This window comes from Pholcus phalangioides, unplaced genomic scaffold (assembly GCF_987345545.1).
Source record: "Pholcus phalangioides strain wild (caught in Gottingen) unplaced genomic scaffold, Ppha-v1.0 ptg000004l_1, whole genome shotgun sequence".
In the NCBI taxonomy this organism is placed as follows: Eukaryota; Metazoa; Arthropoda; class Arachnida; order Araneae; family Pholcidae; genus Pholcus; species Pholcus phalangioides.
This window is the reverse complement of record NW_028301597.1, coordinates 24,532,151-24,556,789: the sequence shown is the minus strand read 5'-3', so window position 1 is coordinate 24,556,789 and position 24,639 is coordinate 24,532,151. Positions and strand designations below refer to the sequence as shown.

At 36.9% G+C, this 24,639-nt stretch overlaps 2 protein-coding genes across 4 annotated transcripts in view; one reads left to right on the top strand and one right to left on the bottom strand.

The window, feature by feature from the left end:
* Positions 1 to 5,205, top strand: part of Cap-G (Chromosome associated protein G) — a 32,449-nt gene extending 27,244 nt beyond the window's left edge. Inside the window, exons 15-16 of one of the 3 annotated variants that reach the window (XM_089231162.1) lie at positions 1,755 to 1,916; positions 3,191 to 5,205. In XM_089231162.1, the coding sequence (XP_089087288.1) occupies positions 1,755 to 1,916; positions 3,191 to 3,589 (561 nt within the window). In that variant the 3' untranslated portion in view covers positions 3,590 to 5,205. The remainder of the gene's footprint in view (positions 1 to 1,754; positions 1,917 to 3,190) is intronic. The other 2 variants (XM_089231161.1, XM_089231163.1) reach the window with 2 other exon arrangements.
* Positions 5,206 to 8,624: 3,419 nt separating this feature from the next.
* On the bottom strand, positions 8,625 to 22,382 carry LOC149086954 (membrane progestin receptor gamma-like). The gene is made up of 3 exons (XM_089231160.1): positions 22,316 to 22,382; positions 18,602 to 18,802; positions 8,625 to 12,243 (listed from the first exon to the last, which is right to left on the bottom strand). Exons 2-3 carry the CDS (start codon positions 18,726 to 18,728, stop codon positions 11,198 to 11,200), a joined length of 1,173 nt encoding a protein of 390 aa, XP_089087286.1. The 5' UTR covers positions 18,729 to 18,802; positions 22,316 to 22,382; the 3' UTR covers positions 8,625 to 11,197.
* Between the last annotated feature and the right edge of the window lie 2,257 nt (positions 22,383 to 24,639).

Genomic DNA, 24,639 nt, shown 5'->3' with positions numbered 1-24,639 from the left:
TGTCACAAATTACTGGTAAACAACCATTGATCCTGGAGGCATACTTCCAATTAGAAAAAATATCCGAATAACTGTAGAGCTTAGATATGTCATTCACACTGCCGGATTATATGCACTAAAAAAATGGCTAAATATGTTTAAAAATCTTTTAAAAATATGCAGATATGCACTAAAAAATCCCTAAAAAGTAAAAAATTTCAAAATATATGTACTGAAAATGAGAAAATATTTGTTTAGAAACTAAAATACCCTTCTAAAAAGTAAACATGTTTTTGAAATATATATTTTCTATTTCTCAAGTGTTTATTCATCTATAAAAGTATAAATTTCGTGCAAATTATTTTAGCATGTTTTTTTATTTAGAAATTTGTTACTACTACTCTATAGCTGCTTACCAATAGGAAGACAATTTTGCCCTACAGAGAAATGAAGTATATACGTGTGCACATCAGTAAAAAAAGAAACAGTGCCAAAACTGACCAGTTTTTTACTCGAGATATAAAATTTGACTAAAAAAAGAAATTTAGAAAAAGCAACTTCATGTGCCAAGCAAATAAAGCACTTGACCTTCAGTTATGACCCATTATAGCAAAAAGTTGTGGAGTTGAGTCTGCCTTACTTTAGCTCACCATATCATCAAACTATCATCTAAAATCCTGAATTCTCTGTGCTTATAATATTTTTAAAGATACAAACGCTTTTTTACTGATCATTATTCATGAGCAGGAAAAAAACATGTTATTATGAGCAATATCTATTTGAAAAGTTAAAAAAAAAATGTTATTGCACTTTATTCTTAAGCACTTATTCTTAAAATTCTTCAATATTATTCATATAAAATGTCCTAAAAATCCTGATTATATAGAAAGTTGTTGCCTTGTCTCTCTCCTGAGGCCAACAAAAAAACAGTTCCACATTTCTAAATGCAATGTTCACCGAGATGTTTGAATTCAAAATCACAGAAAAGTTGAGAAAGAACAAAATAAACTAATGGACAATGTTTCTTTCCCTTATTTATGATGTTGCTTTCCAACTTTTTTGCGATTTTTGAATTCAATTATCTCACCAAATATTGTACTTGGAAACGTGGAACTTTTTTGTGTGCCTCTGGAGAGAGATGGCAACAACTTTCAACTGATAGGGTGACCAAACAGGGCTGAACAAATCCCAAGTACCAAGTTGCCATGGTGATCAGAAAATCGATATTGGTACCTAAAATATTTTAAATGTGGTTGCTAAATTGGAGTCTAAGGGTGACACAAAATTTTTTGATTTCATTATGCCAAGTCAACTAGGAAATTGGTCTTAAAATTTTATTAGTTGCTAAATTGCAGGTTGAAAGTTGAAAGTAGCACAAAATGTTTGGAATTTATAGCAACATATCTCTGGCAATGTGAAAGAGCTCATTATGCCCTGAAAAAATCAAAAGAAGCATTATTTTTTTTTGGGTGTAAATTTTTTTGGAGCTTAAAAAATTGTTCTGGCACCCAGATTTTTGAGTGATATATTTAGCCATGGCCTACCATCTCATAGGGAACCATCTAATGTTACTACTCTTTATGAAAAAAATCTGATAGAATTCCACCATTAATTTTTTGCATTAAAGAAACGAATGCACCTTTTCCCTTCAAATATCTTCCAACTATAATTGAATGAGCTTTCTATTTTGCAAAAGTCCTTCATTATTATTTTGTTTCATATAGTTATTCTCACCGCAAAGTTTAATGTGCTTTTTTTTTTTTTTTTTAAATTAGGGAAATACGATTCATGACGGGATTTCAATTAAGATCTGTGACTTGATCCTGAATAAGCCAAGGTCAAAGAGAGTTCCTACTCTAGCAAAGATGTTGAGTCATATAGATCTCTCTGATATGTATCCAGAGAAATTGAAAAGTACACTGGATGAAATATTGAAGGTTACAATACAAGTTTCGATTTTTTTTCTGAATTACTTTCTGTGTTTCTGAAAAAAATAAATAAAGGGGAAAAACATCAGTGTTATGGTAAATAAGTGCTCAAGTATCCTTAGATATGAATATCACATTTTGGGTATTAATTGGCTAACTGAGACATGATCCTCAATTAAGGCTTTTCGGTGCTAGTGACTTTTTACTTTCCATTTAGTACGTTGTGCAGGGATAACTGCATTTTTGTTGTAATTTTTATCGAAAGATAGGTGTTTTTCCTGAATTTTTTTTCCCAATTAACTAAAATTTATGTCTTTGTATGCGAAATTTTACCTTGGCTTGGTGGTATCATCAGTCCCACCTATCCTGTAACTTCAGAATATTTTTGTGATTCAATTTTTAAAAATAGAAAATGCCACCTAAGCCTTCGGATTGCATTTCAAAGTCATCGATGAAGTTTTCATCTTTATCGTTTCTACTTTCAGCCTCTCAAATATCAACTTAGCTTTCTTACATATTGTGTTCAGGTCCAGCTGGAACATTTTTCATACTTGATTATTACCTATAACCATTTCAATCTCAGTAAAAATCACGCAAATCTTACTAATTATGCTTGAATTTAAAGGACTAGGAATTTTTCACAGAAAAGTGCATAACACTGAGTAGGTCAAGGTAAGTTGAGGTAGTGTATTTAGAAGCAATTCTTAATGTGGGTTGGCAAATATACTGTATTTGAGGTTGAAGCTAAACATTGTACCTTGTGTGAAATTTAAAGCGTTATATGTGTTGGATGCTTTTGTCATTTCTTGACTTCGTGCTGATGATTGAGGCATTTTTTTTCTCTAATCTTGAGAAGTTATATGCTTACCTAGTAGATTAAATACCTAAATCAGTGGCTTTCAAAGTTTTTGTCACAGCTCCTGGGGGCATTGCCAAACTCTGTCAGAGGTGTCACAAGGAATGGGTTTAGTGCATTCAAGCAATTCTTTTCTGGAATGTTCTGGGAGCTGCAGATAAAACAAAGGGAGCAGCAGCTGAAAAAGTTTGACAATCACTGACCTAAATGTTGAAAATTATTTGATCTAATTCAATTCTAATATCTTGAATTGGACAGTGAAACTAACAATTATTAAAACATGTATCTACCTGTATGTGCATATCAATGATATATGTTGAATATATATATTTACTGGAGTATTTACTAATGTAAATATTAAATTTGTGAAACTTCTGTACTTGATGGCAAGTTTAAATCCTATGGCCATTTCTAATTTTGAACTCAGGTTGTTAAAGACAAAAATGGTGTGAAAGCAATCAAGAGATTCCAGGCGAAAGTGAATAAAATAAAACGGAAAGATCCGGATTCAGAAGAAGCTTTTGATACGCCAAGTAGCAGCCAAGGAAGTTACATTCAATCACAAAGTAGCACTCGTACTGCTGCTGAAGTGATCAAAGATATCCCATCCCAATTGATGTTAAACAACAAAAACTTTCAGTCGAGCGAGCTCAATGGTAATGAGAACATACTAGCTGATGATAGTACACCTCACGTACATACCAACAGTTCAGACATGGAACAAGATATGATAGTACCTGAATCACCAGTACAATCGAAAACATCTTCCCCTACCTCTTCAGACAAGGACACAAATTCTGAAGTGGAATCCTCGGGTGCAACATGACATCTGGGTTAATTTTTTTATTTAGTGCATCAGTTATTTTTTGTAAATTATTGTTCAATACTGTAACATCCCAAAACTGTTTGTGGCGCCCTCATATGGCGCATTGGATTTTTTTTTACTGCATATCATGCATACATACCCAAGTTTTACTTATTCATCTTGTATCATTGTTTTAATGAGAATTTTATGTCTTAAAAATGTTTATTTTCAAATTTTTGTACATTTGCAATGTTTATATATACATACATGCAATTTTCTGAAGAATTATTTTTTTTTTCATGTAACTTTTTTTTTTAGTTCTAAAACAATCTGAGTAAATGATTTTAATTAATTATGATACTGGGATAGTTGAACTTAAAATCCCAGAAACGTTTTGACAAACCTGTTTTTAATAACATGATGGTAGTTTTTTTTAAATTGTTTAGTATTTGATTTTAAAAGTCTTTTTGTATGATCTTGCTGCTTCTCTTAGAGAGTTTCAAATTGACCGCAGACTGTTTTAAAGACCTTAAAGTAATGTTTGAATATGCATCTTTGACCTACTGTGAATATTTTTACTTAATTTTATATAGGGGAAAATTAGCGATAATGCTTTCAACAATTTTTTTAATTTTTGGGCGTAATGCTCAGAATTACTTAAAAAATTTGAATTATGAAACTTTAAATTTATTTTAAAATATGAATTATGCTTATTTACATATGAAAATTACGTTTATTGATGATCTTTGTATTGTCATTATTGTTTGAATATTTATTTTATTAGAAAAAAACATTCTGGCGTAATCTGATGATTAAATTTTTTTTTAGCATGATACTTTGGCTAACACATTTTCCCAGCTGTTTTTAAAGCTCAGTTAACAAATATGGGTTCAGCTAATGAATGTTTTATTTATATGGAAGGCCATAGCAAAAGTGGAGGGGTTTGGGGGGGAATATGAAATGAAATATGGGAAAATGACTGAAAAAAAAAGGGGGAGGTGAAATAAAGGCTAAATCTTTTGTTCTAAATGAGCTGAACACACTACTGCTGCGCACACCTCTTTATTTTATACTACGACTCTCGAACTTGACAGGGTTGTGTACATGGTATAAAATACAAGGATCCCACTTGTCCCACTTTTATAAAATGTCCTGTTTTTTTTTTTATCAAATCCTATGAACAAAATTTGTGTAACTAATTTTAATTGAAGGAATCATCGATATTGTGCCAAATTATAAGAATGCAGTAGATTGCAGTTAAGGATTCTGCCAAAAACAGAAATTGTATTGCTTTTAAGGTTATTTTGGGGAGGGGAGGTGCATGTGGATCATTTGGTTTATTTATTTTTCATTTGCTTTTGCGGGTTTGTTACTTTTCATTGAGTTTGAGGGTTCAAGTAGAGCAGTAGTCATTAAAAACTTCTGTCCTGATGGAAAAAATAATTTTGTATTTACTACTTCCTGGTCATGGACAGTAACTAGCAGTCATCATTCAAAATTTTGCACATTTTGTGTATGAGTGAAACAACAGTTTGTATAATTACAATGCTCAGCAAAAAGCAAAAAATGAAAATGCTTCATTTGTCAAAAATGATTACACTGACATTAAACAGTAAAATGTAAACAAATTGCTTTATAAAAAGGAAAGAAAACATAGTAAATTCATCCGATTTTTCTTGATTTATTTACATCAGACCTTGCAATTTACACATTTTTCACTTTTTTTTTTTTTTTTGGAAGTGGTCTCAAAGGAGCGTCATTCTTAGAAAGCTTACATGTCTTCATAATTTGTGGTGCATTGTTGAAAAAAAGAGTTGACAGACTCTCTGCACTTTGGAAGACTCCTTGAAAAAAAAAAGGGATGTAATATATTGTGAGGAGAACTAGAAAAGAATTATCTGTGGTTGCTAATACTCGGTTTTGGCCAAAAATTGTTTTTGTAACCAAGTCATTTTTATCATTTTGCTTTAGCTTGAGTAAATCTTATAGGATACTGAAATAGTACTATGAATTTTTTTATTTTAAATTTTTTAAAAATAAAAAAAAATATTTGAATCTTTTTCTTATTATGCTATGATTATGTTGTTTAAAGGGGGGGAGGGTACCCCCAACATCCTACTTTTTCCGAGTGGGATCCCTGAAAATTAAATTACAGTATATACTTATACTCGAGTCAGTTTTTGATGAGAAAATATCGACCCTCGCAATCAGTAGTCATTTTGGAGCAATGTTCGAGAAACCAGCATTATTGGTACAGGATATGTTCAAACCCCACAGAACTGATAATGTGAAAGCCAAGGCAAAGAAATTGAAAACATCATTGGTTGTTGGTGGCTAACGTTGATTGTACAGCCTTTACATGTGAGCATTAACAAGCCTCTCAAAGACTATTTGAGGAATTTGTGGATTAAATAGATGAGTTCCGATGATAAAGAAACTACAAAAAGTGGTGCCTTGAAAAAACCTGATGTTGGCATAGTGTGCTAATGGGTACATGAGGTGTGGAATTCTGTTTCCGCCGATCCTTCAAAAAGTGTTGCATCAGCAATGCGATGGACGGAGCTGAAGATGATATCTTCTTTGAAAGTGACAATGGCAATGACTGCCCAGATGAAAATAAAAACGAAAATGCCGCACCCCTATGATGATCTGATGGATTACCATGAGCTTGGAGACTTAGAAGAAACAGATTAAAAAGTGTGAATCATTTTCTATTGTAAATTTGCATAAGCTATTCATTTTGCATGAAAATATAGGATTTTTTTTTTCTCTGAAATGCAGATTTATTGGGGCCGGCTTATACGTGGGTTTTCAATTTATTGCAGTTTTGGGGGTCCTGAAGGGTGGTGGGGGGGGGGGGGATCGACTTATACATGAGTATATACGGTATCTCCAGTTTCTTATCTTCTGTATTGTTTTTTTATAGTGTTTCTCTTTTTGTTTTATGAAACTTGCCTTTAAATGTTTGAGCCTAGATCGAGTTGAAAGATTTTCATTTAAAGCGTGTTTAGGCTTAGGAACATGATTTTGGAACAAATTATCTTTGTTAGCCAAGGTATCACTGTGTTAAATGGTTGAATTCTCTCCAATTTTATGATCCTACAATGGTACATATTAGATCAAAATTGATGAATGAAAGTAAAGTTGAAAATTGTTTTTTCCTCTCTTTCTATACTTACTAGTGCTTTTTCTATTTTTTTTGTATTAATTTTTTTTTCTCTAATTTGAGCATTGTCTGCATAATCCTTCCTATCAAACGATGTTCGTTTAATAAAACCCATAAAAATCACAAATAATTCTTTTTTTTCTACATTTTACAGAATATATAACCAATTATTATTCAATATTACATTGTGCATACTTAATGTGACTCGTTGTGCAACTGAAGAAGCACCCCCATACCCTTAGTGAAAAAGTAGGAAAAAAATCTCGTTTAGGAGAGAGAGTTATTCAGTATTCAATTAAAGTAACTTCCTGCCTATAAACTGCAGAATTATAAGAAAATATACATTAGCATTTCTTAGAGCAGATTACAAAGTTCTGAATATTTTATATACCTTCAGTTCCCCCCTCCCGAGAAGTTAGGATGAAAATATATATTAAAAATAATTAACAAACGATAAAACAATTTTTTTCTGACAATAGTGTACATATAAAAGAATCTATATTTTTTATAAAATGAACCATGAGCAAAAACTTCTTGTATTCCTTAAGATTTCATTATTATTGATAAAGGTAGCACCTAGGAATTTAACGTGTGAATTATATGCCACTACTTCTATTACAGCAGGAAATTATTGAGTGTAAAAGATAGCAGTGTAATAATATATATTTTTTCAATTTGCTGTTAGTCATTTTCGTTTGAAAAATTGTGTTTCCCCGAAATTCGAGAATAAAGTATCCCAAATGTATTTATTGTTATTTAGATATTTTGAGCTTTTAGTGAATTTTGTCTGACCTCAAATGTAATTGAATAAATCAAGGAGGGCCAACCTGCAACGCACATGCCACAAGTAGCACACCATGGTATCAGGAGTGGCAACGCTTTAAAAAAATTCTCTTCAACTTTTAAACAATCCTTTTTTTATGAATGATTGTCTTGTAGGCTGCCAAACCTATATTTACTATGGTAGGCACTCGTAAAAGAATAACTAGATGTAGGGTATATATCCTACATGTGCATCCTTGTAATATTGAAGGGTGAAATATGTGCCCTTTCTGGTCTGGCGCTCGAGCACCAGACCTGCCTATTCCCCCTTCCCCAGTTGCTGCCCTGACTATATGATGACTTTCTATTCAATATGTTCTGTTTGGATTTTCATTTCTAGCCATAGTTGCTGGACATCCCATGTGCACGAGATACAGGATCGTCCATATCGGGGACATGCATTGTATAATACAATGACGTATATCCACAAGTTTTTTTGGGGGGGGGGGCAAGCACTCTTAGTTCGCAGGTTCCAGTGTCTATGCCCAACTTAAAAAAATTGATGGCAGATAGTAGCACTACACATAAAAAACATTACACAGAAAGAAACTTCACGTTAAATTCATAAACACGCATTCCGGCATGTACCAATTTGTTAGAAATTCTGTAGAGAAATTCCTGTAATGAGATGCATGTACGGTTAAGTAGTAGTGTCTCTGTCCAATATTGAGAAGGGAAGATGAATTACTACCAATATACCTAGGCTACATACACAATCTGCATTGCAATAATCAAATTCATGACTCAAAAATAAAAACAACTTTGAATGCAAAAGATTGTTGAAAAACTAAACATTTTCACGAAATCGAGAGATCAGTCAAACAATATTTTGCAGGAATAGAAAGAATGCTCGTGCCCTGTAAAAATGGGACATATGTTCTGCGTGTCAAAATTTGTAGAGTGGCATGCACATTGAAAGTAATCTTGATTCTGGCCTGTTTGGAAAAAGGTTGGCCACCCCTGGAATAAACAGTAGTGCCTCGCAGTTTGAATTCTGCAATATATTACTGGGTTTTTTTTTTTAACATATTCATCCAGTTTTGTAAAAAAAAAATCAACTAAAGCAGCTTCACATTAAAAGCAATTTAATATTTCACAATCATATTGATCAACACTAACAAAAAAAAAGAAAGAGAGAAAAGAGTATCCACACTAGGTCTATATATTACACTACATTTACAAAAATACTTCTGTGATGAAATTCTTTGCATTACGTTTATTCATATAAAATGGAAATACTTTCATCAGAAAATGTCATTAAAAGGAAGCACGCCAATTTAAAAAAAAAAACAAAGGTTTCAACAAACAATATCTATAATTTATTATTTCCCTGAATTCAACATTGTGCATTACACGAATGGCAAGGCTAATTTTCCAGGCGATGACAAAATTGCTTCTATCAAATATTCAAACAAAATATCTGCAGAAGCACCTAAAAATCATCAGTACATGATACATATAAAAATTTTAAATTTTGATATTCAATTCTTTGTCACTTTTTTTGACATACTTTTTGTAAATTAAGAAAGCTTGAGAAAAATTTGACGTTGAAAAAAATTTAAATATATATAAAAATACTTTATATGAAGATAAGAAAAACATAACAATATCATAGAAATTGAAAAACAATAAAAACCCGATTGTGAAAAGTAAAAACATTTTATGCAAGCACCACATGGAATAACATTTTGTACTTTTTCGTTTTATAATCACAGCATTGGCAACAAACATCTGGAATCGTCCTTATTGGTAGAAATGGTTGGATGCATAGGATTGCCAGATATCCCACATATATCTACAGAATTGTGCCGTATTTTTCAAAGAAATCTGCTGTTTGTGTGTGTGGTATGCATGTTTTTGTCGTATTTTAAATTTTAGACCTACCAAAATTTTTGAGTTATTTACAGAAGAATATTTCCTACTGTCGATGCACAATATCCTTCCAATGATGTTGTTGATTGACAGACCACACTTCTTTAAATTTTAGAATTCAATTTTAAAACTGAGGACAGCCCTCTTTCTATTGCCATTGTGTGCAATTCACTACCGTTTTTACTCTTTCAGAGATAATTGAGTTGTGCTGGAAGTTACATGTGTACCTATTAGTCTGTATTCATGTCTAGTGTTGTGTGTGTGAAGTTGGTGCTGCTGCTGTCTATATTCTTGAATTGTGAGTGGAGTTGTAATGATGGAGTATCGACAGATAGTAATGGCTAACCACCATGCATGTGTTTTTATTTTACTAACCGTACACGAATCTGTCCATCACCATTGCGAAGAGAATTGTATTAGAATTTAGTGTGGAACTTACGTGTATAATTTATGCATGTTATTCAAGTGCAGCCACCTATCTTTTGAATCTAAAGTGAAAAACTGGCATTAAATTATTTTCCCTGAATTAACTTTTAATTGTGGGTTAACTTTTAACTTCCTATGCCAAGATTTTTTTTGAAGAAGACTGTAAGACCACAGCTAGAAGTTTCTTTTTGGAGAATGGCCCCAATAGAGACAATTGATTCAACCATGTTATTCTGGAGCACTCAGTGCACAAGTGAACCAAGTCCATTTTTTTTACTTTGTGAGGTTTTCTGTGCAAAATAGGCGTAAAAGTAATATTTTTTCATTGCTACCGTGAACCAAGTTTTTAGTTCATTACAATGCCGTATTCTACAGCATTAGAATGAACGGTGCACCATTAAAATGATTACGCAAAAAAAAAACTTTGAGAAAACCAGTTTCTTGAAATCAATTCAATGGACTAGGCTCACTTGGGCTCTAAACCCTCCATATTTCATACATTTGGGAGAGGGTTATTAGACGTGTCACACGATTTTCCACTGTAAAATTTGATAATTTTATAGCAGTGTTTTATTCCCCCCCCCCTAAAATTTTCAGCTGGGCAGTTGTCCCCCCTTCTAGTTTCAGCCCTGAAACAACCCACAACTTTCTGATATCAAAAGTTTCTTCCCCTAGGTATAAAGAAAATAGTCCTTCGTGCAGGAGATCCCGGTACTGACATAGTAACGAAAAGTCCTATGTTGTAGGTGGTGCCATCTATTGAAGATAAATATGAGAGAAGGCCAGAGTTAGGCACACAATTACATGTCAGTAGGGGGCTGCCATTCTTTAAATAATATGAAAGTTCAGGCACTTGCCATTTCCACTTCAAAGTAAGAGATGACAGATGGTGGCACTAGTAGAACACGAAATGCATAATTCTGACAACACAACTATGTTAGGGCCACATGTACCCCTCAGAACATACATTCCAATGTGCATCAATTCGTTAGAAATTCTGTAGAGAAATGCATATGACGGTTGAGTAGTTGTAATAGGTGGCGCCATCTATCTCTTAAACCGCCAACTCGAACATGAAGCGAAAAAGAGTCTCGTACTTTTGGAATCTAGCAACCCTATGTGTACGTGATTGAAATTTTACTTTTGAAGATTCGAATGATCGGGGAAAGCCTGACTTTTCATGCGCAACATGGAAAGAAATGAACAACAATAAAACTTCATGTCTGTCATAAAACAATAACAACGCTGACAGAGCAATTCGCCATTGAAAAAAAATTCAAACAATAACAATAAAACATGTTGTTGAAGGGTGGGGGAAGGGGGGAGTGTTTGTAAATATACATTCAAAAAGTTTTCCTCTCGTCATTTTTCCCACTCTCGGCGATTTTGACTTCATACCTACACGCGAAGCAGATGAACACAAATATCGTTAGTATTATACTGAGTAACACCGTCACACTCATGTATATTGACCAGAATTCGGGCAGGACGTAATCGTTCGTCACCATGAAACCCTTCCGCTCTTCCATGTCGATCAACGCAGCGGACATTTGGTGATGGGTTGCCAGGATGCCGCACACGTGCAGCAGCTGGTGACTATTGCCGAGGATGTCGAATCTGCCCGGGGCGAGCCTCTCTGGAAGATGCGACGCGTAGAAGAAGCCTATGAGGAAGGAGAACATGAACTGAAACAGGTAATGCTCCATGGCAGCCGGCTTCAGATCTTCGCTGTACAACAACCTGTACACCAGAGGAATAGCGTCCCACACCCAGGGCATCGCGAACGCCCCGAGCCGCATCGACTTCACGGCTACGAGGTTGTCGACGAACCTGGAGACGCAGGCGCTGATCGTGCCGATGATGCACAGGAAGGCCAGGACCTCCAGGAAGTACACCCCGAACACGGTGTGTCTCAGTTCGTCCGGGAACACGTAGGCCTTGTAGAGCAGGCCGGCCCCGTATCCGTAGAAATTGAGGGCGCCGTAATCCAGGAAGAACCACGAATGCCTGGCGACGTCGGAAATGCTGAAGAACGTGTGGGCCAGGGCACTGGTCAGCGGGTATAGGCAAATACTGAACATGTAGGCCGCGAACGGCCACGTGTAGGGATCCGAGATGACTTTGAGCAGATCCCAGAACATGACGAGCTGCCATATGAAGTAGAAGGAGGGGATGAAATGAGTCCAGAAATTTAAGGTCTCGTTAGTAGCCATGAAGACGCTCAGCGCGCATTGCACTGCCGAACATTTCGGTGCGCGGTATCCGCTTAGGATGGCTATTTCACGCATCTTTGGTGGAATTTGGCTCTGCTTCAGCAAGTCCATATTCTGGATACTCAATCTTCGATAAAATTTCGGGTACGATAAATCCGGTAGGCCAATCATTTTGTCTATAGGATCGGAGAGAAAGAGAAAAATTAGTACTTTTTAAAATTGAGGGGGAAAAAAATATACACAGTATGTTACTGCCAAAACCCGAAATCGGCCAATTCGCGAAGTGTCCGGTGATCCCTGGCCAAAGTCCGATAACAAAAGACATGATTCGGGATCATCGTCGATTTGGCGTATTTTTTCGTGATAATTATGTCCCTTTTTGCTATGGCAACTCATCGAATCGCAGTCGCAATCGCAGGTAGAGACACAAAAACAAAACAGAATCGCATTGGAATGTTTGACCGGAAACCCCAACCTGATCGGCTGGAGGATAAACGAAGATACAGAAATGATAAGCTAATAATGGGTGGAAAAACTGTTTATTTAGAGATACTTTTTACACGAGAACAGTACGTGTATATGTTAAGTTTCACAACAAGCGCTCAAAGTTCTTACCATCCATAGTTATGTACGCTTCACAACGGCGATGCTTTGATTGTCGAACCCTTTCAAAAATATCTGGCATTTCGCGGACGTTTGCAGCTGCGACGGAGATTCTTGCGGCGAGGTCGGTGTCAGAGTCAACGAGCGTCTCGTAGACCATGGCTTTCAGGGTCCCCGACAAGAAATACAGGCTAGATAAATCGGGCGATCGTGGTGGCCATGGGATGGGTCCACCGCGCCCAATCCATCGAGGCCCAAGCTTACTGTTCATGTACGGTAATCATGTACGACACGGAAAAAAATTACCTGGAGCCCCATCGTGCTGAAACCAAATTGCACGCCGAACAGACACAGAAACAATGTCGAGTAATTCCGACTAAATAAAGAGTTTTTCCACTCGTTATTGGCTTGCCATCAGTGCCATCTTAACGCCTCAGGGAAAGAAGGGCCTCACAAAAATGAGATCCGGTTGAAATTTTCTAGAATTTATAAGGTAGGGCCTCGGAAAAACCACTTGGCCCGGGGGCCCATGATGCTCTTAAGACGGCCCTGCTTGTCATTCCTGCATTTTCGTTTATCCTCCAGCTAATCAGGTTGGGATTTCTATTCATAATTCCCATTTTATGGGGACAGCGAGGGTCATACATTCGCATGTTTTGTGTCTTCTATCTCTCCTAAAAGTTTGTACGTTGATTTTTGAATCACCCTGTATATAAACATGTATCACACGTTTGGCGATTAAAAAAATGGATTTGGCTCCTACCGGGCAGACTTACATCAGCACATCGAGCTTTAGCCAGGGATCTCCGGGCACTTCGTGAATTGGCCGCAAACTTCGGGCTTTGGCAGTAACATATACATTCCAGGGCTGGACAAATCTCCAAAAATGTACATGCCTGGTCGGGCATGTGACTTAAAACAATACACGTCTAAATCAATATTTTACATGCACGAAAAAAAAATACTCCTAAATATCAAATCTTTATTTCATTGGTAAAAGCATTTCTCATTGTTAAAAAGAACGCACAAAACAGCTTCGTATAGTAGTTATTCGTATAATCTTCAAAAAAAAAAAAAAAAAATCATGAACACACAAAAGTTTTAATATGAATCATTATATGAATCTACCTGTGACTGTTGATATGATGAAAACCAGCAGAGAGTTTCTCTCAGTTGTCAGAAGTTGTTTTTAAATTTAGGATCAAATTTAAGTAAATTTTTGGACTATCAATCCCTCCCCCACCCTCATAAAAATTAGTGCAGTCACCAATTGAAAATCGAAGATCAGTCAATCATAATTTACCGCGTCTGAAAAGAAGTCGGTGAATTATTGTTAATTTTGGTTCCAGGACCGGACTTGGGGCAGGCGCGAGGGACGAGAGCAGCAGCAGGCCAGGGGTAGTCTAAAGAGCATCCATAGGCCCCCGGGCCAAGTGATTTTTCTGAGGCCCTACCTGGTGAATTCTCGGTGTGTTGTGCACTTGGTATACAGTCGCTTTCGTGGCCCGGGGTTTGTTACTGCAACAAAATATGTTCCACATGATGGCCATCATTTTCAGATACCATGTAAAATCGCAAGATGGCATGTTCCACAACTGACCGAAGTGTGTGCGAGGAAATGCTGCCTTTAAGGTCAGGTAAAGTTCTTGGATTGTCACGACTTGCCAGACATTTCAAATGCCCCAAAGCCAAAAATCGCATGGATTAAGGTCCGGGGAAGCCATAGATTAGGGAAGTGCCGGCTGATGACACGTTCTGTAAAATGCGTTTTAAGAACATTCTTAACACACATACTGCAATGTGTGGAGGAGCCCCGTATCACATTAATTGGGTCTGCAAGGCAGTGACGTGCTTGCAGAGCCGGAACAATTTCGTTCTGTAACAGCAATGCATATCGCTTCCCGGTGATCGAACATGTCAATGGACCTGTAGAACGTAACTCCTCGTAGAAGTAGGAACGAGAATAAATGATGCTACAAATCCACACCATACCGTCACTTTTGGTGAAGGCAACGGAACCTCTAAGATAGCGTGCGGATTTTCTGGTTCCCAAATTCGGCAGAGTTGTGAGTATAGACTGCACCATCCAAGTGAAAATGCGCTTCGACTATCCAGAGGATATTTCAAGGCCATTCGGAATCGACTTCAACGCGAGCTAGAAACTGCAATGAGAACCGGAGTCGAGCGTCATAATGATGTGGAAGCAACCGCTTCACAAGTGGAAGTTTGTACTGATAATATCAGTGGATATTCCGCATGATCTTATGGACAGTTGAACGTGTCCTATCCAAAGCCTGTGCTACACGCCTGACATTAGTGCTACCACGAGAATTTGAAGCTCTGTCCTCTTCTACCTGAAGCGAAACCTCCTGTACTGCGTCTATAGAAACGGGTTTTCTTCCTTTTCCAGGACGAACAGCCCACGATCCTGTGGTTTCAAATTTCGTTATCATATTCCGAAGGTTTTTAACATTCATTGGACCTTTTCGAATCCTCTTCCAAGTACGATATTTCCGTAGAGCACTTACTGAATTGCTGTTTTGGTATAACAATTTGACCAAGAAAGCGCGATCTCGCAAACTTATCGTCATTGTGAGCAGCAAACACATTGAGAAACAAGATCTCCGCGAATGTTTCTCGGTTTTACAACAGCTGCGTGACATCACATAAACTTACATTTTTACTACAGGTATTCAAAGTGAAACGCCCTCTGGTGGTGACATGTGTAACTAATGCCCCCCCCCCCCCCGAAACAAATTCCCATCACTTCATGAAGTCCTCCACAAAATTTCTCACTTTTCTGATTGGTTTCACCTGTAGGTTACTTTAAAATAGGATCTTTTAATTATGGACGCCCTGTAGATTAAAATACATTGACTATACAATCCATCGCAACTGCCTGACTATCTTGAAATTAAATACGAATAACTAAGTATCTCCTGAATAGTAATAATTTAAGAAGCACCATCAGCAAACATTCTATAGCATATCCAAGAAGTCCTTATTTAGGCCTTTTTCTTCTCCGGTTATTGAAACATACCTTCAATTGAAAAGGATTCAAATAATGGGCTCATTTTACATATGTCATATATTGTGTACTATCCCTATCTCCCCCCCCCCCGTAAGCTTTCTGAAGATGCTCTATTTACTTATGCCATAAAACCCCATATTCGTCTTATTACGCACCCATACAGTTGTTGTAAAATGACTGCCGCCGTAAATACAAATACAATGCCACAACAGGCAAAATGCCCAACGTGATGGCTGAGAATCGAATGACTATCGGCTGTTTTCCGCCAATACTTGTTAGGGGGCTTCGCGAGAAGAGGACTGGTGACCTTAATTAGCTCCTTGTTTAGTGCTATGAAGCGGTACTTTTCCAGATCGTTCTGGGAGCCGTTGTTAAACGAGGACTGGACAAGTGAGCCGCCGGTAGAAAAAGTTTGAGAATCACTGGGGACAAAGGGTGGCCACGTGGTCTGTACTGTTTTGCATTTTTTTGGCAGACTTTTTGATAAAAATAGATAGTTTTTTTTCCCAACAAAGCCTAACTGAATTCGTCAATTCCACTAAAATTGTGGCTGTACAAGTAATTTGAGCAACACTTTATCAATACAGGTATAAATACAGTGAATCACCAGCTTAAAACGTTGCTAACTTACGGGGCGCGGTGGGCCAGGTCGATAAACTACTCGCTAAGTACCAAAGGATATATAGAGGTGTGACGAGTTTGATACCTGATTCATCCTTGTCAGAAACTTTCCCGATGTGGGATTTTGGGAGGTACAGCAGAAACGGCGATAACATGACCACTGAAAAAGATTGCTACCTCAGGAAGTCCCACACCGGGGGGTTAGCACACAAACCTCTCGGCAAGTGTAAAAAAAAATCTGCCGTTCGAAATCGGCCATAAATTTTAGGTCCTGGTCCAAAGTGTGCAAAAAATTACCGTGGTGTAACAAAAATGATCGATACTTAAATCCATGCATTTTTCATGTTATGTAAGTAGGCCTCTGCGCCAAAAATGTTGCATAAATAAATAATTTGTCGTCATCTCTTTAAAATATGGAAGACAGATGGCGGCACCAGTGTCACCCGAAACAAGCATAACACGTTCCTGTATCATAACATTCCTCTGACAACACGTCCCTGTATGTACCAATTCGTTATAAATCCTGCAGAGGAATGTTTAAGCAGTGCATGTACGGTTAAGTAGTAGTAAGAGTTGGGGGCCACGAAAAAAAAGTCGCACCAAGTGGGTACGTTATAAGTGGGATTCACTATGTGCGATTTTTCTTCTTTGTGAAATACATTATAATGCACTGCGATTTTACTGTAATAAGTTTGAATTTAAATGGCGTTTCTGCTCTGTATTTCCCACCCACAGTATTGATAATTTTTCTAGGAGCCACTGCCGATTATTTTTGTATCAATTAACACACCCACGCACGTTGATCCCGTATCACCGACATATTACAATTTCCTGTCATGATTGTGTCGATAATATGTAATCGCCCAAGATGTTTGAAGTGTGGGGGGGGGGGGGCAAAGAAATGAAGTTTTTCGGATGGGGGGGACCGAGTGGTTGGTACACCAGGCCTCGGCTGAACTGGGGAGGAAAATCGCTCCTAGTGGCAATTTCGGGGGGTGTCATCATGACCCCCACATCCTAGAGCAGGGCCCCCTAGGCTGGGATCTTTCACGGGCCCCTTTATGATGAATTTATAGCGTGAAAAAGCACAAAAATGGTGAAAATCGTCTCGGGCCCCTGGGCTGGAGTCTTGTCAGCCCACCCCTTGTGGGGGCCATGGGTGTCATTGTATATTTTAGGAGAAACAAAAAACCATCACATAGTTACAAAATCATAGACTTTTATGCTGACGGCAAAATTACACGTTTGCTCCTAGAGCCTCCCCACTAACGAGTAAATATCCTAACACTTTGAAACCCTGAGCTGACTCCCCCACTATCTTTGAGCTGAAATGTGACGTCAGTATTATCGCTTTAGCCAATCGCTATTTCCCTATCCAGTTTTTTAACGATTAGACGTAACTGGAGCGGCAGAATAAGTTTTTTTTTATTCAAAGATGTAGGGCGATGAGTTTACTCCTCCTTTCCAGATGCCTCAAAAAATCCTGGTGGTGGTGAATGAAAGAAAGTGAACGGATTCCCAAATATGCGCGAATGTCTGGGGTGTGCGTGTTATGCGTTCGTAGTGCTGCTGCGTACCTTCCGACTCGGAGGTGGCATCGGTAAAATGCCTAGATTTTATTTTTACTTATGTTTTGTGCATATGTCTGCGCTCAGTAGAAACAGGGCGGTCACAAACGGGTAAACAATTAAGATGTAGAAAGATTAGAGCTTCCGATTTTGTTCAGTTTCAGAGCCCCCTACAGCCCATGGTAATGGAGCCTTGTATGGAGAGACATTTCTATTTCCTCGCTCTATGTAGAGTTAAAAGAAGCCACACACACACATGAGCTCAAATTTTTGTTCTCCTTCCTCTTCGCCCGATTTCCTGTACTCCTGTCATTTCTCCCGAATTCATGGTGATAATGATGTAAATGACTGAGAAGCAACGTCGAGTGAAACTCACAACGAGCCCCCTTCGCCTACGACGGCCGCGAAGAAAGACTTGTTAGCTAACTTCAAAGAGACATTCCCTGGCAAAAATTGGCAAGAAGCCCTTGGCATGATTACGAGTATGAGAATCGTGATTGTTAAATAGGCAATAAAATGCCGGTTTCATGTGTGTGTTGGTTTTCTTTTATTTTCCCAGACAAGAGGAAATTCCCATCGGCTTACGACATCAACTTGAAAATGTGAAGTAACCACTTAGACAGGCCTACATGGTAATCATGCAAATTTTCAACGATTTCCCACAAAATATTTTTTAGCAATCGGGGGATGTATAAATTCTTATCTACTTGCCTTGGAAGCCTTCAAGGGTATCCACTGTGGTGGTCGAAAGGTCATAGTGACGGACTCGCGTCGCGAGGACTCGAGCTCGAATCCCCACCGTCGCCACAGTGGTGGTTAGGCTGAAGTTGGTTTTCATGTGGTTTCCAACTTCGAGTCGCGAATGCGAGTCAATTTCCCTGTCAGAAAGTCTCGCCACAGAGAACGACAGGCCTACAATGATACAATTATTCAATCATTACACTTCACTTATAGTTAGAAAAGTTGCTGGTATAGCACTACATATAACATGCATTACACAGAAACAAATTTCATATTAGGTTCACAACACGTACGCGCATATATTCTAACATGTATTAATTCATTAGAAGTTTCGCAGACGAATGTGCACGAGATGCATGTAAGGTTAAGTAGTAGTAACCTTCAAGGGTCCATGAGCATGGATGAGAAAACAACTGAAAACAAAAACCAATACATTTACAGTACCTTAAATATTAGTCAACGCCGCTTATTAGAATCGTGGATAATGTTATTTGGGTATTGTTATCACTTTTGCAAAGAATGGAACGGACAAATGTCATGATATGGGAAACGCTTGTATAGTTTTCGGGACTTCGGATAATGCTACCATTTTTTCCATCGAAAATTTTTTTGCTCATCCTGAAGCCTAAGGTTTGAACAAAATTATTTCTTCCCTGTAAGTCATCGGTATCAGGCTGCAAGACTATGTAGGGGAGGCTAGAAAATATTCTCCCTACCCTTCTTAAGTTGACAAGCATTTCCGTAGCAATCAGTCCGTAGTATTCGCTGTGGTCTATGTACGCGTGAAGCTCTTTTTTCAATGGTCTTTCTTTAGCGAAGGAAAAAAAATGTATGACTAAAAAAATCTTTCTTTTCAGTTCTTGATCAGTTTCTCTTAGTTGACCAGATTCAAATTTGTTTTCCCGACAGACTTTCTCAACGGGTCTATGAAACGTATTGTGTACATTAAAAAAATGTAATTAGAGATATATATTAGAGACATTTTCATTCTAACGCTTCACAATGGCTGGATAACAAAATTGCAGGTTGCTCAAAGGAAAAAAAGTGTCATTTTAAAATATAATTTAAAAGAAGAAAAAGGGACAACATTTTTTGAGCACATTGCGACCAATTATGTGGGAAAGAAGAACAGAGTTATCCCGTTTTACTAATACCTGTTCAGCATACTCCCCGTTGGACGAAACAAGATGTATGGTCACCATAATTGCAAACGAAACTTTTTCGGATATAGCTATCATTCGATTAGTGTTATCATAAAACCCCCCCGAGTCCATTAAGCAGCGTGGACTTCATCTTCCGGTACAAGGGGTCTGTGGCTTTCATTTTATTGGCACAAAGCAGGAGCAGCTCCATGTGTGGCCGTACGGGGCGCTGCTACAGGAGGGGAGTGAAATCCGAGGTAAAGGTAAAAAATAATTGCACAGAGGAACTTAGAAAAAACGTTTTGTCTGTAAAAAATTTCGAACTATTAACGCTGTTGGATGGAATGATTCGTAGAGAAAACTCTAATTTTTTTATGCATTTTATCTAGCTAGGAACAGAGCTGGGTGTGTGTGTGGATTTTTACCGTTTAAAACAGACCGTTTTACTGATGCGGCCTGTACGACGAAGGGGTGCCGAAACGATGTCTCTCAAGGGAGAAAACTTTTTCTCGTGCCTTCCCTTGGTGTAAGGGGGTTCACGGAACACAAAAGGTTAAGAACTTTCTGGCTTGAGACCTCCTAAGGCACTAGAGCAATGTTTCTCAAAGTGTGTGTCGTGACTCTTAGACGCGTCACCTACATGTGTCAGCGGCATCGCGGCGAGCTGGAGATATTGATTTGTGCGCATATCTATGCTTTGAGGTTGTTCTTTAAAACAACAGCAATTGGGCAAGGAAGCCACGGTTGACAAAAGTTTGAGAACTACTGCACTAGAGTTGCTGTATCAGTATAATTAGGCCGTATGATAATGGGGGGCCTCAGTATAATTAGTTGCCGTATAATAATGGATTTATGAAATATGTTGATTATGTATTTCATATTGTAGTTGTAATTGTTTAAAAGCCATGACTTAAAATTTCATCAATTTTAAGGCATGTCAATATAAAAAATGTTTTTTTCTGTCAAAATTAACCAACTAACAAACCACACAAAACAGAGTTTTTGACCCAACCCCAAGTTAAGAGGACGTGTGTGTGTGTCTCATCAGAATTTCTTGTTTTTTCTGCCCTTTTCGCCATTTCTTCCTCTCTCACCCATCCAGGAGCTCTACCGTTTCTTCTTATCGGATTTATTTCAGATTGAAAATGGAAAGGTGGCATATTCCAAAAAAGACACATCGTTATTACAGAATGCACAGGAATGCTAAAAGATATCCGCACAAAAGTATGAAAGTATTAAAAAAGAAAAGTAATGAAAATTAAGATTTGATGAGAATTTGAAACTAATGAAAGAAAAACACGTGGAAAAATAGTGACAGGACCTATATCAGAGAAATTCACGATTCAAGAATTTATGGAAGGAATACGTGATTCTACACACATTATAAATGGAAGAAATGCATGATTCAAGAATTAATGGAAGAAATGCATGATTCAAGAATTAATGGAAGAAATGCATGATTCAAGATTTAATGGAAGAAATGTACGATTACAGAATTAATGGCAGAAATGCACAATTCCAGAATTAATGGAAGAAATGCATGATTCCAGAATTAATGGAAGATAAATGCACGATTCCAGAATTAATGGAAAAAACACACGCTTCAAGAATTAATGGGAGAAATGCATGCTACCTCTCCCGGGAATTAATAAAAATGAAAGATTCACGGAAGAAATAATTTCAGAACTAATGAGTCTTTCACTTAGTAATTTAAGAACCCCCGTTCGATTTTCCTACTCGTCAAGACATCAGTGGCTAATTTCAAAAATCTCTCTTTTCATGTTAATTTACATTTAATTACGTGTTCAGATTTTTTTTCAGCATTCTTGCATATTCATTAATAAATTTATAAATTTTTGCGAACGCCTCTCCCTGCAAAATATATATATATATAATATCATGGGCTCAAGGTATATATACACTCCTGAATCAGTTGTAGAAAAAAAAATGGATCCCCAGAAATCGTTAAGACTGTCTGGCCTTGCTATTATTTTCGCACCGAGCCCCGCGTCAGGTAAAGACGGCTCCCCCCCTCCTAAGTCAGAGCCAGGGGCCCCCGCCAAAAAAAAAATAAATAAAATAGAACAACCGAAAACCTGTTGATGGTGGGGAAGAAGAGCTTCCGATAAAGCTTCCTTCCGGGCATTGCAACTGATCTCATTTCACTCGCAAAACGTACACAAACAAAACCACGTGTGCAAGGGGGTGCTCTCCACACACAATTAATAGAAATGCATAAATCAGTACTCACCTCAGTTAGAATATATCCTCTACCTTCTAAAATAAAAAACACACATTTTTCTCACCATGTTGTCCTTATTTCTTTTTTTTTTTGTTGCGTCCGTAATATTTAAAATCCGAATAAAACAAAATATTCTCTTCCGCCCCGTGAAACGGCTGAAAACAAAACACTTAGATCCTGCTGCTGGCTTATGCTGCACATTTTTCGTTGTTTCAAAGGCGCAATTATCCGAAATTTATCGTGGAAATACTGTAGTAATAATAATGATAAAATAGTAGAGAGGAGAAGCGTTACACCTACCCGCCTCGCAACAAGGCGGAGCGCCTAAAAAACGCCTCGGCGCTCTTTCCTGGCCAACAACAACCTCGCTTGTGGAGACACAGAAGAAAAACAAAAATGAAATCAGCGAAAATGCAGGAAGTCGCCAATAAATATTCACGGTCGCCAAATTGATGGCTAATTCCATTGATATCTTTCTTCCTTCCTTTGTGAGTTATAAAAAAATTATAAAAGGTTATTATACACAGTTTCGGGAGCTTATCTCTTTTTTTTTTTTTTTTTTTTTTGCGGCCCGATGTTCAAACAATATGTTTTGCAGTACGACGGATGCAATCTTCAGAAAATAACATTCTCTTGTGTTCAGGGGTCTTTAACCTTTGAGACGTTACGGGCCAGGAAAAAAAAAATTCCATGAAGCCCGAGGGCCGACAAGTCAAACGGCGTTATCTACATTTCCACTGTGACGTCTTTGCGTAGGGGCCCATGGCCAACACTGGGATAGAAGGTGGACAAAAAGCCCCTATATTATTGGGGAATTTTATTTATTTTTGAGATCAAATATGAATTTTTGAGTTATGACATTTTTTTTTTCATAAGATTTGAATTTTCGAATTCTGAAATTATAAATCCATCAAATACGAATTTTCATTAACCTTTAAATATTATTTTATAAAAAAAAATGAATTTCCATCAATTCTGAAATTATCTTTTTGTTAAATATGAATCTTTTCATTAATTCTGGGAATATTTCAGTAATTCTAGTAATAAATTTTATCAATTCTGAAAATGTTTTTTATCAATTCTGAAAATGTTTTTTATCAATTCTGAAAATGTTTTTTATCAATTCTAAAAATGTTTTTTATCAATTCTGAAAATGTTTTTTATCAATTCTGAAAATGTTTTTTATCAATTCTGAAAATGTTTTTTATCAATTCTGAAAATGTTTTTTATCAATTCTGAAAATGTTTCTTTCAGTTATTCTGGAAATATTTTTTCTTTAATTATGAATTTTCATGAATTGCGAAATATCCTTTTTTTTTTTACTGATTCTGAAAATATTTCATTCAATAATTCTGAAAATAATTCTTTCAGCAACTCCTGAAAACTGTATTTTTAATTAATTTTGTAAATATTTTTCATTAATTTTGCAAATATTTTTCATTAATTTTGCAAATATTTTTCATTAATTTTGCAAATATTTTTCATTAATTTTGCAAATATTTTTCAATAATTCTGTAAATATTTTGCAATGATTCTGCAAATGTTTTTAATTATTTCTTAACAATTAACTTATTATTTTTGCGTCATTAAGAGGTGAATAGTGTTCTGTAAACGGTTAAATGGCCTTGATCTTATTGGCGAAGTGGGGTCCCTTGCCTCATTTGCACAGTGGCCATGGAACACAAGGTGTCAATGTTTACAGTGATGAGCAGTGCCGTGTTAACGCATGGACCCACCCGAGCACCTCAAGAGAAAAGAGGCCTCACAAAAATGAAATGTGGTTGGTATTTCCAAGAATTCACCACGAAGAGCGTAAGAAAAATCATTTTTCCCGGGGGCCGATAATGCTCTTAAGACGACCGTGTTGATGGGGGGGGGGGGGGGGGCAAAACAAAACTACTTATGCCCCTCGTATGAAAAAATTCTAGTTAAAGCTCTGGACCGCAATCGTGGTCATAGATATTAAAAAAAGTGTAAATTGTTATTGTTACTAAAACAAGATAGCCGTGCTTCATCTATGAGAATATTAATGTAACTTCATAAAATTGTGTATTCGTCTTTCAAAGGAAGAGTTAAGGTTATTTTTGCCCAGGACTCCCCCTCCCGTTTGTCAAGAGTGTCCCAATTTTTATTTCTCACAATTTTCGATTCCCAAACTGAACCAGATAAATTCGGTCCCGCTTAATCGGATTACGAATAAACGGATACCCCGCTTTTAACGGATAAAATCCTCCGGCACCAAAATTTCTCCCATAGAGTCGATGTTAAAGTTCTCCGCTTAATATGATAATTTCAACGTCCGCTTACTCGAATATTACTATTCACACGTCAACTACTATACACAATGTTTTTATTAAATGAAACATTTGAAATTAATTGAAAATATGTTGTTTCGTAGGTTAAGATAAAGACATTTTTGAGAGTAAGTATTGCCCCCTACACACACAAGTATTCAAGTTGTCTTTAATACGTGCATTTTATTACTTTATTTTTGTTCTTTGTTGAGCCAATAGAGAGCGCTAACTTTCCTAACGAAAATTAAAAATCTTGAGTATTGTGATCATTGCAATTAAATGTACTTTTCAGTTCATTTTTGACGTCTGATTTATTCTAGAAGCTTTATT

Coding starts and splice junctions, on each gene's coding strand:
- LOC149086954 (XM_089231160.1), bottom strand. CDS start 18,728: ATGAAAACCAACTTCAGCCTAACCACCACTGTGGCGACGGTGGGGATT. Junction 12,244..18,601: donor TACCCTTGAAGGCTTCCAAG/GCAAGTAGATAA, acceptor CCGATCCTATAG/ACAAAATGATTGGCCTACCG.